This window comes from Coenobita brevimanus, chromosome 44 (assembly GCF_032717465.1).
Source record: "Coenobita brevimanus isolate Jiangsu-jjx chromosome 44, ASM3271746v2, whole genome shotgun sequence".
NCBI lineage: Eukaryota > Metazoa > Arthropoda > Malacostraca > Decapoda > Coenobitidae > Coenobita > Coenobita brevimanus.
Window position 1 is genome coordinate 6,136,653 of NC_136997.1, and position 15,612 is coordinate 6,152,264.

General features: G+C 41.9%; 1 protein-coding gene across 1 annotated transcript in view; it reads left to right on the plus strand.

Moving 5' to 3' along the window:
* LOC145397954 (glutamate receptor 1-like) overlaps window positions 1-14,810 on the plus strand; it is a 189,047-nt gene extending 174,237 nt beyond the window's left edge. The window contains exons 10-11 of the mRNA XM_080270931.1: window positions 3,381-3,538; window positions 14,743-14,810. Of these exons, the coding sequence (XP_080127057.1) occupies window positions 3,381-3,538; window positions 14,743-14,810 (226 nt within the window). The remainder of the gene's footprint in view (window positions 1-3,380; window positions 3,539-14,742) is intronic.
* The last annotated feature ends 802 nt before the right edge of the window (window positions 14,811-15,612 follow it).

The window sequence follows — 15,612 nt, forward strand, 5'->3', positions numbered from 1 at the left end:
ACGAAGGTGGGAGCAGTTACAGGCCAACTCCTGTAGGAGGGATGTGGAGTGGCTACAGGCCGACTCAGGGGCAACGCTTTCGGAGCAGCTACCGGCCGTCTGACGAAGGTGGGAGCGGCTACAGGCCGACTCCTTTAGGAGGGGGTGTGGAGCAGCTACCAGCCGTCTCTGGAAGGACACCTTCTGAATAAGGCGGGAGCAACTACAGGCCGTCTCCTTATTACCCTCAGGTTGGCTTCTGGCCGATTCTTTTGCTAGCGGCGGGCGGCTACTGGCCATCCCAAGAGGGAAGACACCTTCAGAGAGGCTACTGGCACACTCCTGTAGAAGGCGGGAGTGGCTACGGGCCAACTCCTGATGGGCGCTGATCGTAGCTGGACAGACAGCTCCACCATGATATGGATTGGTGGAACCTCGGCCGGAAGGTAGTGAAGGATTCCTGCTATGGTGATGGCAGGACGTATGGCCTGGGCTGGCTTGTGCCGTTGTTGCGCCGAGTCTCAGTGTGCTGCTGCTGCTCCTCCGTGGGGTCCTTGTGGGGGTGTCGGGGAGTTGCTGGGGGCACTACTGTATGCTGAATCCCTGATGGAGGTGATTGGGCATTCCCAGGGACACTGCTGTATTTCAGTCTTGAATCCAACCACTTAATTAGTGACAGACAGTATAGTTTTCGCCACGAAAGATCCACTGTTCATATACTCGCACTCAATTTCCTGACTCATACCATCCATCAGTCAACTGTCCCACATGGAGAAATCATGCAGTAGCCCTTGATATTGCTAAAGCTTTTGACAGTGTGTGGCACCGCTCCCAGCTATCCAAACTCCCTAGCTAGCCTATCATCTTTTGCTCCACTGATTTCCTTATATCTCAGTGCCAGAAAGATAGAAGTAAATGATATGATATATATATATATATATATATATATATATATATATATATATATATATATATATATATATATATATATATATATATATATATATATATATATATATATATATATATATATTCCAATTTCCATTCGATTAATGCCAGCGTGCCACAGGGATCAGTCCAGGATCCAACCCCATTCCTAGTTCATATAAATGACCTCATATCTGTCAACCATAATCCCATTCACTCATTTTGCAGATGACTCAACACTTCACAGTTATTCATAACTAAATGCCCATTCACAAAGTTTAATATCTTGAACTCTCAACTCAGTACGGCCATCTTCGTAAATCAAGATTTATCTACAATCGCTGAATCGGGATAAAACAACATTATCTCACTTAACGCTAGGAAAACCAAATATTTGCAATTTACAAATAGACAGATATTGCCTGATTCCTAATTTACATTCAATGCTGATAAAATTCCTATCTCGAAAATTATTGAACTTCTTGGCGTTTCACTAAACAATGCCCTCAGCTGGACCTCTTTATGTTAGATCACTTGCTAAAACCTCTTCATAGAAACTTAGCATGTTGTACAGAATCTGTAACTTCTTCACTGACTAGCAGTTAGCTATTAATTACAAGAGTAATGTGTAACTTCTTCACTGACTAGCAGTTAGCTATTAATTACAAGAGTAATGTGTAACTTCTTCACTGACTAGCAGTTAGCTATTAATTACAAGAGTAATGTGTAACTTCTTCACTGACTAGCAGTTAGCTATTAATTACAAGAGTAATGTGTGCCCTAAGCTGAAATATTCTTCACCCCATATGGAGTGGATGTGGAGAGATTGCACTAAAACAACTAGGCAAAATTCAGAACAAAGCTGTTAGAGTTACTAATAACCCTGCTATTTCAAGTAAACCACTTCCCGCGCATTATTTTCCAAATACTTTTATGGCAAATGCTCAGATGAAGTTGCATTCATTGTGCCACCTCTACACGCCTTCCCCCGTGCAACACGGGTATCTGATAGCTGTCATAACTGAACTGTCACACTGCCATGATGCAGAACTTCTGCCTACCTGAATTCTTTTATTCCCAGAGCTCCATCTTTTTGGAACTAGCTTACCCAGAATAGTTCCTCTCCAAAATTCAATCTACGGAAGTTCCAGTCCAACTGCTACAGATTTTTATGAGTGGAGGACACCTGTCCTTTGGTGCATGGGTTAATTTTGTATTTGTTTATTTTCCGTTCCTCTGTTCATTTTCTGTTATATATATATATATATATATATATATATATATATATATATATATATATATATATATATATATATATATATACATATTTGTGTGTGTGTGTGTGTGTGTGTGTGTGCATATTAATGTCACTTTTAAAAGCATGACTGAAGCCAATGGATGTTTTTAAAGTGTGCAGGGAATAACAACAAATGGTGATATACATTATGTAAACAGTAGTACAGTATGCTACTGTACACATGGGTTGAACTTTGACAAACCCTTTGACCTTGTTCTTTCACTGGATTTGCTGAATGTCCAGTCATTTAACACAGTTTTCCTAGAACGTTTCCTCCAGGTTTGGCCTAAATCGGCTAAAATCTGCCTTAAGAAAATAATCCCTTGGCTGAAATTCAACCCTTGCACCACATTTGGTAAAAATAAGATCAATACTGTGTTAGTTAACTTGTTTAAACTGAAACACACATGTTGAGATTTGACTTTGCATTGTGGCCTTCACTCCACCATGATTGTTATCATAATCGACTCCCTTAATTCTTGCCTTACCTTCAACATTTCCACCTAGTTACATCTAAAGCAATCAAAACTGTTAAGCTGATCTTACCATGTGATTCTAATCACCTGACCTATTTTTCTGATGGACAATAAAGCAGCTCCTTCACCGACATTCGACCATTTTCACCAATTCTGGTGTAAAAAAATCATAATTAAGTTGCCTGCGAAAATAGTTATATTACAACTCAGTCCCTTTCTTACTTCCATACTTCCCAGTCCTTTACTTAAGGTCAGTGACCTAGTGACTTGTCGAGATACTTCTCATCATCTAATATATTTTGGATCCTATGTGTTAACAATGCTGTGTCCGCCTCTGAATTATGTAGGCCTTATATTTAGCAATATTACAGAGAATATATTTTTAGGTGAACCCAAGACTCCGAAGACATGAATGTTATTTGAATGACTGTATGACCCATTTCACTGGAAATGTTGTTGATAGTTCTGCCACATTCTTATTTTTTCTTTCCTTATTCTGGATTTTATGCACGCTTACAACAAAGGATTTACCCCAATGTAACACAATGGACATTTCGGAATATCTTTTCTATGACCCTTGATATTTGAGCTGCTCAGGATGCTGGAGTCAGGAAAAGATTGAAACGTGTTAAAGTAGATTTAATGACTCCAATGCAGTCGCTAGGCATAAACCAAAGTATTTTCCTTGTTCCCCAATGCAGATTGACGCGACTGAAGGAGTTTGGGATAATACATCACCTCTTCTACGGTGCCGCGACCAATGCAGATTTCTGCAGCAAGGCGGATTTGAACGATGGACCCTCCCTCAGGCCCCTCTCCCTGGGTGACTTCTACGGCGTAATTTCCATTTATTTTACCTGTAAGTTTCTAAGCTTGTATTAATTTGGCACGTGAATTTGAATTTGATATTGTCAGGTTCAATGTGAATTTGGATATCTGTCTGTCCATCTATCTATCTAGCTCACTATTTGCCTGTCTGCAAGTTTGAATGGCTCTATTGATTTGGCACGTCGGGCTGAAGCATTGTAGTTTCAAATAAATATCCCCCCTCCTCGTTTTTGCATGTGTTCTTGAATATTGATATTTTTTGGCTTCTTACTGTAAATATTCTCACTTCATTTTCCTTGCTGTTGTTGTTAATACTTTCAATCAGTGATCTTGACATGTGAATAATGCTGTGAAGAAACTGAAGGATGGGAATCTGTCGGGCCTCATATTCATAATCTTTCTTGACCTTAAGTTTGGCATAAGGTCCTTTGTTTATATTTTTATCTTCACTGATACACCCGGGAAGCACCTCGGAACCAAGATAGTTAATACTGAAGCGGATAATAAAATCAAACAATATACCTTTGATAATAATTAGCTGGGTTAGAAATTTACTTTTCGTAAAACTGAACAAATGCCTTATGAACAAGACATCGGTGCTGCTGAAGTATATGCAAAGATTTATTGTGGTGATGGTGCTGGAGAGGAACACCTTCACATAGTGACTCCGATATAACCAAGCGGCTCGACTACATTCCTGTCCCCAATTGTTGGCTGCAGGAATAGGGCAACTTCAGTTTACAGTCTGACGAGATTACGTTTTAGATTAACCTGGGGCGACAACGCTAGCAATGTGGTGGACTGGATTTAAAGAAGTTGTTATGAAAAAATGGATGGCAGAAGCCCTATTACTGGAGTTAGACAGCAGTGAGTATCCCGGTGTGTGAGCAATAGTTCTTCCAGCGGTCAAAGTCTTGGGCATAGTTTATTATCCATTATGTTCCTGTTCACCCTCCATTGAAATTGGAGACCTAGATGTTAATACTATTGTTGTGTGTCACATTGTGACTTGGTAAAACAGACTATCCCAATGACCCTTAAGCAGATGCAGTAATCCTAAACCTCTTCCACGGGATATAAGTGTCTCTCACTAGAAAAATTTGTCAACAGGGTTGGGGCATAGTTTAATTCTCAGGCTATCAAATTCCCTTGCTTTATAATAGACAACTTACAGTAAAGTAGATATGAAATTTCTTTCTTTGCATTTACAGAGAACTCGTAACTGCATACCAAACCCTACAAAAGGCATGCAAATTTCGTTGAAGTCTATATGTTCACTTTTTCCTATTTTTGATCATTTTTATCTTTGAGAGGGAGGCTTTCCTCCTCAAGAAATATTGTTCGATCATGGTCCCCATATATCGCTTTACGGGTCAGAGTCCATTGTACAACATGTATTGAGACATCAAAGCCAGACTAGCCCTTCTTTCACTGTTTCTGAGAATTTTTTATTAGCTTAGGAAGGACTGACCCCCCTAAAAAAATCATAGGACCGTATTTTTTCTTTATGGGGAGGGGGCTGACTCGCACAAGAATCATTAGGGGGTCACACCCCTCAAATGGATGGAAAGCTGATGACAGAGAGAGCTGGATTTACCATACCATCAGCCCTCCGTACTATCATCTGACCATCCCCCTTCGATGAATCTTTTCAGTGTTTCAGTAGCACAGAGAGAAGGCCAACGTGCTTTTCATTACAAGTTCCTCTAAATGTCCACACCAAACTAGAGGAGTAGGCTATAGCACCGGTCGAGCAGGGCAGTACTCCCGAGGTGGATGGAAAGCTGATGACAGGGAGAGCTGGAGCTCCCATTTCATCAGCCCTCAGGACTAGTTCCTGACCATCCCCCTTTGCTGAACTTTTTCAGTGTCTCAGTAACACAGAGAGTAGGCCAGCATGCTCTCCAATACAAATTTCTCTAACTATCTACGCCAAACTACATGCACAGTACACACTACACTTCCTTTTCCAAAATTCAAAATAAAAATCATGGCTACTCAACACTCAGCTTCTAAGTCCCCCGGGGGGAGGGACAATAAATGCCACCACCTTCCGCCCCTTTGCCGGTGACGACTTGAGCTGCCTGGAACCACTGTCTGACTCACTTCTTCTTCATTTCTGCAACATTCGCGGCCTTTCCTCTAACTTTCTCTCTGTTGAGCACCACCTCTCCTCCTCTAAACCTCACCTTCTCTTTCTAACTGAGACTCAGCTGTCTGAGGCAACTGACAGCAATCCCATTTCTGTATCCTCCTAATTTCTCTATACTCATTTCAAAGCCAAAGGTGGATGTTGTGTATATATATACGCAACGACTTATCTTGCTCTTGTGTACCAGAACTCGATTCTTCTGAATTCTCTACACTCTGGCTTCAGCTTTCCTGTCATTCTCTGACTAAATATATCTGTGCTGTTTACTTATCCCCTGATTCTACTGACTATCAAAAATTCTTTAACTATCTTACTTCTACGATGGAACATATTCTATCCATTTCTCCTTTCTCTGAAATCTCCATTTTATGAGATTTCAATGTTCACTACCACCTTTGGCTCTCTCTCCTTTCACTGATCCACCTGGTGAACAAGCTTACATCTTTTCTATCCTTAATGACCTAGAGCAGCTTGTACAGCACCCTACCCATATCCCAGATCGCCTTGGAGAGAGCTCCAACATACTTGACCTCTTCCTTAAAAGTAATCCTTCTGCTTACACTGTTAATCATTTCTCTCCGTTGGGGTCCTCCGATCACAACCTTATCACCTTAACTTGTCCTATCACTCCGGTACAGCCTGTGGACCCAGCTAAGATACGTCGTCTGTAGCACTTTGGAGCTGCAGATTGGGAGGCCCTCAGGCAGTATTTCATTGATTTTCCCTGGAATGATTATTGCTTCCATGGCCAGGAGCCATCTGAGTGTGCCTTGGGCATTACGGAGGTTATTCTCTCGGACATGGAAGCATACATTCCTTTCTCGTACCCTTTGTCTAATGCAAGTAAGCTTTGGTTTAATCACGCTTGTTCTAATGCTGTCCACAACAGGGAGAGGGCCTACAAAAGGTACCGGAGACAACACATCCCTGAATCACATCATCTTTATGTTTCTGCCCAGAATCAGGCTAAGTCTGTTCTTCGCTCTGCTAAAAATAATTTCATCCGTTCTAAATGCTCTCAACTCTCCAACTCGAATTCTTCCTGCTCCTTCTGGCACCTTGCTAACTTCACATCATCCTTCCCTCCTCTTTTCTACACTGATGGCTCTGTAGCTATTTCTTCTACTGATAAAGCAGATCTCTTCGCTCAGACTTTCTCCTCCAATTCCACCTTGGACGATTTCGGTGCTGTTCCTCCATCACTTACCCCCTCTGACTTCCTCATGGCTGACATTAAAATTTCTTCACCTGATGTATTTTCTGCCATCACTGCCTCAATACTAACACGGCATATGGGCCTGATGGAGTCCCTCCTGTTGTTCTCAAGAACTGTGCTTCTGTGCTTACACCCTGCCTAGGCAAGCTCTTTCGCCTTTGTCTGTCAACTTGTATCTTTCCTTCTTGCTGGAAGTTTGCTCTCATTCAGCTAGTCCCAAAGAAGGGTGACCATTCCCAACCCTTTAACTATCGTCCAATTGCTTTAACATCCTGTTTTTCAAAAGACTTCGAGTCATTTCTTAATAGAAAAATTTTAAGGCATCTTTCCTATTACAACCTTCTTTCTGATCGTCAGTACGGATTCCGTCAGGGACGCTCCACTGGTGATCTTCTCACCTACCTCTCAGACTCCTGGTCATCTTCCTTTTGGGACTTTGCTGAAAGCTTTGCCATTGCACTTGACATCTCAAAGGCTTTCGATCGAATCTGGCATAAATATTTCATTTCCAAACTGCCCTCTTATGGTTTCTATCCTTCTATCTGTTCCTTGATTGCTAGCTTCCTTTCTGGTCGTTCTATAGCCGCCATTGTAGACGGCCATCGTGCTTCTCCTAGATCTATGAGCAGTGGTATTCCTCAGGGCTCTGTCCTATCACCAACTCTCTTCCTTTTATTCATCAATGACCTTCTAAGCTGTACATCTAACCTTATCCACTCATACGCTGATGACTCCACCCTTCATCTTTCCAGTCAGTTCCCACAATGTCCATCTCAGCAGTTACTTCTACAAACATGGGATGAGATTATGGCACACCTAATGTCTGACTTGGCTCATATCTCTGACTGGAGTAAAAATAATCTGGTTGCTTTTAATGTCTCAAAGACTCAGTTCTTACACCCATCAATCAGACAAAATCTTCCACAGGTATACCCACTAATGTTTAATAATATTCAGCTTAATCCTTTATCATCCTTGAACATGCTTGGGGTTTCATTTACTCGGGACTTATCATGGAAAGATCATATTACATCTCTTGTAAAATCTGCTTCCAAGCGATTAGTTGTGCTAAGCCGACTCCATTCCTTCTTTACCCCTGCACAATTGTTGACTCTATACAGGGGTTTTATCTGCACCTGCGTGGAGTACAACTCTCATGTGTGGGAAGGCTCCCCACATACAGCTCTTCTCAATAGGATGGAATCAAAGGCTTTTCGTCTCATTAACTCTCCTCCTCTTACTGACTCCCTTCAACCTCTGTCTTTTCGTCGCACTGTTGCATCTTTATCTCATTTCTATCGCTACTTCAATGGTCACTGCTCCTCTGAACTGTCTGCATGCATTCCTCCACCTCTATGACGGATGCGTAGCACCCATCTAGCAGCAAACTCTCATCCCTTTTCTGTCCAACTCTCTAATGCACGAGTTAACCGTTACTCCCAGTCCTTCATTTATGCAACAGGTCAGCTCTGGAACTGTCTCCCTCTGTCTGTATTTCCTGCTTCCTATGATCTCCAGTCTTCCAAGCGCAGTGTGTCCAGGCATCTCAAAATGATCGGATCTTGAATTTGGCTCTCTCTTATATTTTGTTTTTCTCTTCAAGGGAACTGTTATTGTGGGCTCTTGGCCTTTGGTTCCTTCTTCCTCGCATAAAAAAATCTACACGGACATTACATACTTCACTTCTTTTCAATACTTTGTTAAAAATGGCATCACAACACCAAGCCTCAGAGTCCTCAGTGGGGGGGGGGACCATAAAAGCCCCCACCATCCGCCTCTCTCCTAGTGACGACCAAGCGAGATGCCTGGAACCTCACTTCTTCATTTCTAGAACGTGGCGGCCTTTCCTCCAACATACTCTTTGAGTACCACCTCTCCTCCTCTAAACCTCACCTTCTCTTTTTTATAGAGACTCAGCTGTCTGCGGCACCTTCTCTCTATCCTCCTACTTTCTCTGTACTCATTTCAAAGCTAAAAGGTGGCTGCTGTGTATAGGTATGCAACAACATTTTTCTTTTTTATGCAAGAAAGAAGGAACAAAAGGCCAGGGACCTGTAAACCATTCCTTCCAAGAAAACAACTAAAACGATACAAAAGAGAGCCAAATTCAAGATCCGTTCATTTCGAGATGCCAGGACACACTGCGTTTGAAAGACTGGAGATCACAGAAAGTAGGAAATACAGACAGCAGGAGACAGTTCCAGAGTTGATCCGTTGCATAAATGAAAGACTGGGAGTAACAGTTAACTCTTGCATTAGAGAGTTGGACAGAAAAAGGATAAGAGTTTGTTGCTAGACAGGTGCTATGCGCCCATCGTAAGGGTGGAGGGATGCAAGCAGACAGTTCAGAGGAACAGCGACCATTGAAGTGGCAACAGAAAAGAGATAAAGATGCAAAACTGTGGTGAAGAGACAGAGGTTGAAGGGAGCCAGTAAGAGAAAGAGAGTTGATGAGATGAAAAGCCTTTGACTCCACCTTATTGAGAAGAGCTGTATGTGGGGAGTCTTCCCGCACATGAGAGTTGTACTCTACACAGGGGAGAATAAACCCCTGTATAAAGTCAATAACTGTGAAGGGGTAAAGAAGGTACAGAGTCGGTTTAGTACACCTAATCTCTTGGAAGCACATTTTACAGGAGATGCAATATGATCTTTCCAAGATAAGTCCCGAGTGAATGAAACCTGATGCATGTTCAAGGATGATGCAGGGTTGAGCTGGATATTATTAAACATTAATGGGTACTCCTGCGGAAGATTATATCGGGTTGATAGGTGTAAAAACTAAGTTTTTGATGCATTAAAAACAACCAGATTATTATTACCCCAGTCAGAGATACGAACCAAGTCAGACATTAGGTTTGCCATAGCCTCATCCCATATTTGTTGAAGTAACTGCTGAGACGAACGTTGCAGGAACCGAATGGAAAGGTGAAGGGTGGAATCACCAGCGTACGAGTGGATAGGGTGAGATGTACAGCTTAGAAGATCATTGATGAATAAAAGGAAGAGAGTTGGTGATAGGACAGAGCCCTGAGGAACACCACTGTTGATAGATCTGGGAGAAGAACGATGACCGTCTACAACAGCGGCTATAGAATGACCAGAAAGGAAGCTGTAGATGAAGGCATAGATAGAAGGATAGAAACTGGAAGAGGGCAGTTTGGATATTAAAGATTTATGCCAGACTCGATCGAAAGCCTTTGAGGTGTCAAGTGCGATGGCAAGGCTTTTGCCAAAGTCCCAAAAGGAGGATGACCAGGAGTCTAAGAGGTAGGTGAGAAGATTGCCAGTGGAACGTCCCTGACAGAACCCATACTGACGATCAGAAGGAAGGTTGTGATAGGAAAGATGCTTAAAAAATTTTCTATTAAGAATTGACTCGAAAAATTTTGAGACACAGGATGTTAAAGCAATTGGACGATAGTTAAAGGGTTGGGAATGGTCACCCATCATTGAGACCGGCTGAATGAGAGCAAACTTCCAGCAAGAAGGAAAGGCACAAGTTGACAGACAAAGATGAAAGCATTTACTGAGGCAGGGTGTAAGCACAGAAGCACAGTTCTTGAGGACAACAGGAGGGACTTCATCAGGCTCATATGCCTTGTTAGTATTAAGGCCAGTGATAGCAGAAAATACATCAGGAGAAGAAATTTTAATGTCAGCCATGAGGAAGTCAGAGAGGGGAAGTGATGGAGGAACAGCACCGGAATTGTCTAAAGTGGAATTGGAAGAGAAAGTCTGAGCGAAGAGATTTGCTTCATCAGTAGAAGAAATAGCTATAGAGCCATCAAAATAGAAAAGAGGAGGGAGGGATGATGAGGTAAAGTTGTTAGAGAGGTTTTTGGCAAGGTGCCAGAAGGAGTGGGAAAAATTCAAATATATTGTTTTCATGTTTACTTGAAACTTCTGCAATTCTCTATGTTCTGCCTTCAGCTTTCCTATCATTCTCTGACTTAGTACATCTGTGCTGTTTACTTATCTCCTAATTCTACTGACTGAAAAATTCTTCGACTATCTTACCTTTAAGATGAAACACATCCTATCAATTTCTCCATTCTCTGATATCTCTGTTAGAGGTGATTTCAATGTTCACCACCATCTTTGGCTCTCCTTTTCATTCGTTGATCCACCTGGTGAAGAAGCCGACATCTTTTCCATCCTTAATTACCCAGAGCAGCTTGTGCAGCACCCTGCCCGCAGCTCTGATCTCCTTGGAGAGTGTTCTTACATACTTGACCTCTTCTTCACAACTAATCTTTCTGCTTACTCTGTCAATCTTTTCTCCCCTTTGGGATCCTCCAATCATACCCTTGCCACCTAAACCTGCCCAATCGCTCCAGTATGGCCTATGGACCCTCCCAGAAAATGGTGGCTAATGATTGGGTGGCCCCTAGGCAGTACTTCTTTGATTTTCCATGGATTGATTATTGCTTCCATGGCTGAGAACCATCTGAGTGTGCCTCGTGCATTACAGAGGTTATTCTCTCGGGTATGGAAGCACACATTCCTTTCTCTTATCGTCTGCCTAATGCAAAAAAAAAAAAAAAAAAGCTTGGTTTAAACAAACTTGTTCTAATTCTGTCCACAACATGGAGAGGGCCTACAAAGGATACCAGTGCCAACCCACCCCTGAACTGCATCTCTGTTATGTTTCTGCCCAGAATCATGCTAATGTTGTTCTTCGCACTGCCAAAAATAATTTCGTTCGTATTAAATGCTCTGAACTCTCCAACTCAAATTCTTCCCACTCCTTTTGTCACCTTGCCAAAAATATTTTTAACAACTTTACTTCATTATCCTTCCCTCCTCTTTTCCACTCTTATGATTCTGTTGCTGTTTCTCGTACTGATAAAGCAGAACTCTTTGCGCAGACTTTCTCCCCCAATTCCACCTTAGATGATTCTGGTGCTGTTGCTCCATCGCTTCCCCCCTCTGACTTCCTCATGGCTGATTCCTGTTGCTCTCAAGCACTTCAGTGCTTACACCCTGACTAGGCAAGCTCTTGTTTAATTGCCTGTCAACTTGTACCTTTCCTCCTTGCTGGAAGTCTGCTCTCATTCAGCCTGTCCCAAAGAAGGGTGACCATTCTCAGCCCTCTAACTATCGCACAGTTGTCTGAACATCCTAATATCTGACACACCTAATACCTGACTTGGTTTATATCTTTGACTGGGGTAAAAGTATTCTTGTTGTTTTTAATGCCTCAAAAATTCAGTTCTAGCATCTTGCAACTCTGCAAAATCCTCTGCAGGAGTATCCTCTCCTTTTTAACAATATCCAATTCAGTCTTGTTGTTTTTAATGCCTCAAAAATTAAGTTCTAACATTTTGGAACTCGGCAAAATCCTCTGCAGGAGTATCCACTCCTTTTTAACAATATCCAGTTCAGTCTTGCATCATCATTAAACATACTTGGAGTTCCGTTTTCTCTGGGTTTATCTCGGAAAGATCATATTACCTAACTTGTAAAATGTGCTTCCAAGAGTTTAGGTGTGCTAAGCCGACTTCGTGCCTTCTTTACCTTTGCTCAGTTGTTGACATTATACACGGGTTTTATTCACCTCTGACTAGAGTACAACTCTCATGTGTGGGAAGGCTCCCCACATACAACTTTTCTCAGCAAGCTGGAATTCAAGGTTTTCCATCTTATTAACTCTCCTCCTCTTACTGTCTCCCTTCAGTCTCAGTCTCTTATCCGTACTGTTGCAACTTTATCTCTTTTACTGCTACTTAATTGGTCATTGCTCCTCTGAACTGTCTGCTTGCATCTCTCCACCACTATGGCGGGTTCGTAGTTTCTGTCTAGCAATTAACTCTCACACCTTTTCTGTCCAACTCTCTAATGCAAATGTTAACCGTTACTCCCAATCCTTCATGTATGCAACAGGTCAACTCTGGAACTGTCTTCTCGTCTCTGTATTTCCTACTGTCTATGATCTCCAGTCTTTGAAACGCAGTGTGTTCAGGCAACTCGAACTGAACAGTTCTTGAATTTGGTTCTCTGTTATTTTATTTTTGTTTTTTCTTGGAGGGAAGAATAATACGGGTTTCTGGCCTTTGGTTCCCTCTTCTATGCAATAAAACAAGTAAATGTTGCATATCAGATGAGTCAGTGGTACAACAAGACATATCAGCGTGCTTTCCACTATTTTGTATCCTTTATACGTTTTAGAAGAGGCCTACTCCCCCCAAAATAATGGTGGATAATTATATAGTAGAGGACTTTACCATGAACCCAGACGAACTGAACTGAGAAGTTTCGTTGAAATGCATGTCCTCTTTTTCCACTATTTCTTACCGTTTTTAATTCTGGGAGGGACCCATCCCCCTAAGTATCAGTGGAGCATCACGCTCCCCAAATACTGCCTTACTGGTGAGGGTCCATTATTCAACCAGTGCTATGCAATCAAAGTCATATATGCCATTCGTTCATATTGAAAATTTTCAGTAGGTAAGGGGAGAGACTTTTCTAAAAACCATAATTTATGACTTGTACATAGTGGAAGCCCTTCCCAGTAACCCGAGGAACACACCTGGGAAATTTCACTCAAATCCATCAGAAAGCTTAGGAGTTAAAGCACACACACACACACACACACACACACACACACACACACACACACACACACACACACACACACACACACACACACACACACACACACACACACACACACACACACACACACACACACAGGCTGAATCTCGTGCAACTGTATCACGCACATATCTGAAAATGATACCATCATGCTTTGCAGGACTGATGATAAATTTTCAATATTAATCTTAATTTGCCACGTGTTTATAGTATGTTTAATAACTGGAGGGTTATATCCTGGTTTTTAAAATTCGGTTTCTGAAATTACTCTGCCGGAAAGAGGTAAATTAGAGAGGTAGAGAGGATAGAATGAATTCATAGGATTTGAAAGCCAAGACTGGTAAAAGAAAGGTCAGCAGTTTGTGTGAGGGAGGTAATGTCGTGGAACAGGATGTGTGGCCCTAATTTGTGTATTAAAGGGAGTTGGGAAAAATTCTATCGTCTGTATGCTTTTAACAGTTGGGTTCACAAAAGCTGTAATGCTATTACAGGTAGACTTAAGTATGGGAGAAATTTGCTGTGTGCAGTATCCAGGGGTGTCAGGGTTGAGAACGACAGCATGGAAAGTGTTGCCCACGGAGACAAGCACTTGGAGGACATGCTGAGCACAGGAGGAGGAACACAGGCTATTTCCATTACAAGAAGGAGAGGTGGAAGGAAGAAGCTTGGGAATTGCAACCTCTCCTGTCTGTCAAGGAACTCTCCTTTCGTGATAACGGTACCAACTACACCATGTGAAGCTTGGCCTGTGAAATAAGAAACTCAGACTATAATCCACAAAAAAAGAATGTCGAGTTGGATGAGTAAGATCTGACAGAGTGACTCTGCAAATGCCGGTTGGAGAGAGAGAGAGAGAGAGAGATTTGGCATATGAAACAGTACAAAAGTGATGGGAAGCAATAGGCTGAGATAGTTTGGACATGCAGTGGGGGGTGGTGAGTGGGACTGGTTGACAGGGACTACAGATATGAATGTGCAGGGAAGAGTGGCCATATTCATACTTAGAAAGACGCGTGGGGAGGTCTAATGTGGAGACCTGGCGAAGGACGGTTGGGTAAATGGTTTAAGATGGCGACACATGGAGAGTTGCCTTAAAGCTAAGAAACCTGTTTACTGGTATGGTCAATAGTCTTGGAGTGTGAACATAGTAAAAGTAAACGTGTGATGGAATTTTATAAACCTCTTCATTTCCCAGACTTATAGAAGATTGTAATGCAGTACATGTACCATAATCTAACACGCGCTAATGATGTTTTTAATAACCGTGTAGGTGTGATGTTGTCGATTAATGTGTTTGCGGCAGAGGTGGTATCAGAATGGTGGCGCCAAACGGACTAGCTGACCTTCGCATCTCACTTGGCATCAGGAGACTTCGTAGCATCTTTTCCTTAGGGATTTGTTTTGTTTATGAGAGTTGTCCCGACCCCGAGAGAGCTATTGGTTGCAATATTAACTCTCAGGTTTGTGTGACGCACTCATTGCTGAACATATTCATATGGTAATAGCTGGAATAGAAAACAGTCTGGATCATGAGAGGATTTTTATAACATAGCAAAAAAATGTTCATGATAAAATGATTAATAATCTTCTATGGTTGTATGAATTAAAAGTGTGTAATTAAATAAATGTATTCAGCATTTTCTTTTTGTCTTATTGCTGTCCTCATAAATTGAATGGTCAGCGGTTAAAAATCTGCCGGCCTAATGGCGCCAGGGTTCGAATTCCAATCAGGGCAGGTGGCGCCATTTGACTCAGGTGCCCAGCCACCACTTGGGGTTGGTAGGCAAGTTAAGTAACCAGGGATACTCCTATATGAGGAAATTTTAGTATCTTCAGTGAATCGGCCTTGTATCCCACGACACTGGGTGAATATCCCGCTAATTACACGTTACTCTCATAGGGTTAAACTCATCGTCTGAAATTAGTGGTGGCCTGCCTTTTCGCCCACTGACATCTTCTTAATACGACTGTGAATGTCGAACAAAGTCTCAGGAGCCAAGTTCGTATTTTCGTCAGTTTGGTGTACCTTTTCCTTATTTTTTTTTTTTTTTTACGTTCCGACAGTTACTTATTTCCTACAAAACGTTCGTAAAAATTGTATTGAAAGTTCTTGCATTCGTTGTTAATTTTGAACAGATTA